The 4,802-nt window shown below is 45.7% G+C and overlaps 1 protein-coding gene across 1 annotated transcript; it reads left to right on the forward strand.

The window, feature by feature from the left end:
- Positions 1 to 4,274: 4,274 nt before the first annotated feature.
- MELLADRAFT_114733 (uncharacterized protein) lies at positions 4,275 to 4,790 on the forward strand (the record flags this gene model as incomplete). The annotated part of the gene is made up of 1 exon (XM_007419741.1): positions 4,275 to 4,790. The coding sequence occupies one exon, from the start codon at positions 4,275 to 4,277 to the stop codon at positions 4,788 to 4,790; it is 516 nt and encodes a 171-aa protein (XP_007419803.1).
- Between the last annotated feature and the right edge of the window lie 12 nt (positions 4,791 to 4,802).

Genomic DNA, 4,802 nt, shown 5'->3' on the forward strand with positions numbered 1-4,802 from the left:
GTGGTTCAGCGAGATACCAAGAACACCACTAAACACCAACACAACCACCCTCCGTTCGATCAACCCAACAATTTTTCCAAAAATCGACAATTTACTCCAGACTTGTTACGTCAGATTGATCTCCTCGCCTCAGCAGGATGCCGCGCAGCGCAAATACGTGGCCTCATTCATTTCAAACCCGGCTCAGAGCCTCTTGTTCGAGATATACGTAATGCCATCTATCGCCAGCGTGACGTTTGGCTAGCAGGACGCACGCCAATCCAGGGACTTTTCGATTTGATTAGAGAAAGTCAATGGGCCTTTCGCACCACCACCGCCTCCGACGGGACACTCCAATCTCTCTTCATCGCCAGCCCTCAAGGCATCGAGATGGCACGTCGGTTTCCCACGGTGATTGGGCTCGACTGCACCTATAAGACGAACCGGTTCAATTTACCGCTGCTCCATATCGTAGGAACCACCAACACTCACAAAACGTTTACGGTGGCGCTGTGCTTTATGCACAGCGAAGTTGAAGAAAGATATGTTTGGGCATTGGAACAGCTCAAATCCATCGTGTTCAATTGCGACGAATCGAATCAAAACAACCCTTCGGAACAAGATAACACGATTCCCCTTCCGAAAACCTTTTGTACGGACGCTGAGCCGGCCCTTTTCAACGCGATTGGCAAAGTTTTCCCTGACTCTACTCATATTTTGTGTATATGGCACATAAATCACAATATCGCCAAAAATTGCAAGAGGAAGATGAAGAAGGAAGACTGGGATGAGTTTTTGAAAACTTGGAATCTATTCTTGTAGAGTACGACACAAGAAGATTATGAAGCCAATCTGGAAGAGGTCAGGACGCTAGCACGACGTCGATTTATCTTGGAATACCTAGAAAAGACCTGGCTGTACCGAACCGAAAAGTTCGTGGCTCTCTTCACCTCCAAAACCCCGCACTTCGGGAACTCGTCGACGTCTCGAATTGAAGGTGGTCATCATCGCTTAAAAAACTTCTTAGACGGCTCCAACAATGACTTCATCACCTGTTTCAAAGCGTTCAAAAGGGCGGGAGATTCACAGTACAAGGAAATCACAACTTTAACCGGAGTAGAGTGTCAAAAAACCCTACTAGGACTTCCGCCCAGCTTTCAAGATTTACATGGTGTTGTGTCACATTTTGCTTTGAAGAAGATGAAGGCTCAGTATGCTTTGATACCCGAAAGCATGAAACGTGCTTGTACGAAGTCCTTCCGTGGTGCATGGGGCTTTCCCTGCTCTCACGATCTTGCAGGTGCTCTTATGGAATCCAACCAAATCTCGGCGGATCTGGTTCACCAACAGTGGCACCTGGCCTTAGTTGCACCTCCACAAACTCACGATGGACTTTTGAAAGCTGTCCAAGAAAGGGTCGACCGAATTTTGAAGCTCGACGAGCACTCATTGCGCAAAATCCATGAGGACCTAGCCAAGATAGAAACTGGTCGGTATTCTCTGGTTCCTATTGAGAACGCCAAGGTCAAATTGCGAAATCGAGGACGCCCTCGACACGCCGTGAACAAACGTGGTGGCGCTGGTGCTGGTCCTTCCCAAGACAAAGGAAGGTGGAAGTCCAACATGGAGCTCGAAGACATAGAGGAGGCGAAAAGCGACGCGAAGAGAGCTCGAACTGCAACCCCTCGATGCGGTCATTGTATGAAGTCAGGCCACCGGTTCCGCACGTGCCCACAGCGAAAGGCTGATGAAGAAATCGATGAAGACGATTTCTCGCAACTTCCAGAAGACAAAGTTATACCTCAACCCTCAGTTTCTCAAGCCACGGCGGTCTCTAATCTGACATTAGGCACGACTCAAGAAACGCATCCAGCATCTCTGTCCGAACGTGAATTGATCATTTCCGGCGCCTCTGAACCTGGGTCACAAGTGCCAGTGCCTCAATCTCAATGCCTTGTTTCTGCTTCACAAACTCAACCACCCAAGCTGGTTAAGCGGACTTACACATGCAGCATTTGCAAGCAGCCAAAACATCGTGCAAACACCTGTCCCAATCGTGATTCATCAGCTAACATCCTTGTGCCCCCATCCGGCGCCAAAGTGGAGGTGGCAACTGCTCAATCACCCAAACAACCGACTATCATTGTGATTGAGCCTTTGGAGAATGACATCGAGGCGACTGAAGTAGTCGAAGAAACTTCAGATACCAGCAGTTTTGATCGCCTGTGGTCCGATTCCAACGACGACGACGAGGACCTGTGTCCGTACTGCGATGAGGCCTTGCCAGCAGTGCCATCAGACAAGCTTCAAAGGCTGAAGGCAACTCTAATGGCGTTACCTAATGCCATCAACCTCCCGGTGAGCTTTCTACTTCTTCTTTTGTCCCCTTTTCCTTTTCAACTGATTCATGTCCTTCTTGGTAGTTTCCACAAACAGCCGAATATTGTGCGCTTCATCAGGCCGAACGCGACGTGATACCTTTAGGAAGACGTGAGGGATGGCCGATGCAAATTGACTTTGGAATTTTGGATACGTCAGTGGGCGTTAGCTGTGTCCTCCTCGAGTGACTTTTGGCTGAATGACTGCCTTTCTTCTTTATCCTCTACACCTGCAGGCGCATACGTAAACATGCGGTTCATCTGGGCCAAATTATTCAACATCAGACCCCGTCGTTCTTCTTCAAGTGCGCGCAGGATAAATTCAAGAAGCAGGGACGAGCCATGTTCGGTATGTCTGGCGAGTTTGATGGGTTTGAGTTTGAGCAGCCTGGCTAGTGAGTCTCTACATTTTCTCATTTGTTGATCACTACATACAACTGACTTCTTTTAAATCCTAACCAGTTATGGCCCAAAGGGATATGAGGTCATCTTCAGGACATTGTCCGATATGTTCTTGTTGCAGTCTTCCAGTACCCAATTGGACATCGACACAGCGGCCCCTTTCTCGCCTGATTACTTCCTTTGTCGCGTATTGGTACCTGAAACAGCCTTGTTGCTGATAGCTGAGGATCTGGACCTGCCGGTCGGGGATGCAAAGGTCCGGAAGACTCTTGAAGCTAGTCGAGTTTTCGGAACTGCAGTTTTCTCATCCGAAGATTCGATCGAAACTAGTACGGTTGCACGCGGTTGCGAGAAAAGCGCCCTCACCAGTCCAGAAGATCAACTGATTTTGGGACAACTTCCGGGTTTCATTGTTCGACATATCCATTCCATATTCAATCCAGCTCCTTTAGGGAATTGTGGATACTTGGCTATAGCTGCATCAGTCGGCAAACATTCTGAACACTCTTTTCTAGAAGTGCGGAGGATATTACTTGAAGAACTGTCAACCCACGCTGAAGACCATGCACGTCTGGTCTGGCCTACTCCCAGGCCTTTGGTGAAAACCCGAAAACACCAATCTTTTGGGGAGGAAGTGGTTCAAGACTTGCTCTTTCGCCTGGATCATGACGAAGCCGAATGCGCTGAAGAATATTGGTTGCGGATGCCTTACATGGGCTACGTAATCGCAAGTGCTTATAATCGGCCTACCATTCTTTTGGACCCACAAACTTCATGTTGCCATACTTTCTTCCCATATCGCTCTTTGCCCAACCAGGAAGTGCCAATAGTCTTGGCTTTTGTCAAAAAGAATCACTTTGTGAGTTTGCGGGTCAAAGACCAAAACGGTCTGCCCTTTCCAAAAATATTCGGCAAGGAGCGCAACGCAACCAATTTGGACACTACTACCATCCCCGCTTGGATTGGGAGTTATCAAGATCAATTGCGTATGTGGACGGCTAGGGTTTAGGTTTTTGATTCTTAATGAAATTGACACCGCATGTATCTATCTACATTTATTGGATCGCGGAGTTTGCTCGCTCTCAATGTTTCCTTTTCTCTCTTCCGTTGTCTTTGTTTTCATTTGTGAATTGTGTAGTATGTACACTTAAAAACGGTGTTATACATGGAAAGGAATAACAATTCAATACAAGTGAATAACTGTGATGTCAATACTGTGATGTTACGATTACGAGAAAATCATTTGAGAGAGAAGATGCACGGTTATCTTTTTGGGGATTGTCGGGTCTGTACATGAAAACTTAAGTTGAATTGCATTTCAAAACCAAAACCGGGCGGTGAAGGTTGAAGAGGGCGGCGGATTGTGAGGTACCCGAAAGGCGGGCGTCGGGTCAGAAAAAGCGGTCGCCAAATAGTGGGGTCCTTTACCAATAGTCTATCATCAAAATTTACTCAAAAAAGAAGAAACCAATTTAAATTTGAATCTGAATCTGAATTTATAGAAGTGAATCGATGATGAATGAAGAAATTAAAGAAATTGAAAGAAGAAGACAGATTAATCGAAATCATCGATCAAATAATGAAATTAAGATTGAAATCAGTCAATTCACACCAAGTACTAATCTCACTAGAATGAACTCAACTGATCATCAACCACTTCAACCCTCTACTACCATCACAAGAAGAAGAAGATCAAACTTACAACCACCACCAATCAGTTCAACTATCAAAACTGCAAATACTACTACTACTACTACAACTACTACACCAACACCATCAAGAGGAACAGTAGGAGTAGGAGTAGGACCAGGACCAGTAAGAATAGAAGAGATCAAACGAAATCGAATTAAAAGATTAAAATCAAGTACAGGATTAGGATTAGGATTACCATTACCATTACCGATCAAATTAAACAATAGTAGTGGTCTTCATCAGAATCCAACTTATTGCAATTCATACTATCTACAAAGCGGCAGTAGTAGTACTAATCCACCACTCAATCAAATCAGTCATCATAATCAATCAATCTAATAGATTAAGTCA

This window comes from Melampsora larici-populina, assembly GCF_000204055.1.
Source record: "Melampsora larici-populina 98AG31 unplaced genomic scaffold MELLAscaffold_442, whole genome shotgun sequence".
NCBI classification, from domain to species: Eukaryota; Fungi; Basidiomycota; class Pucciniomycetes; order Pucciniales; family Melampsoraceae; genus Melampsora; species Melampsora laricis-populina.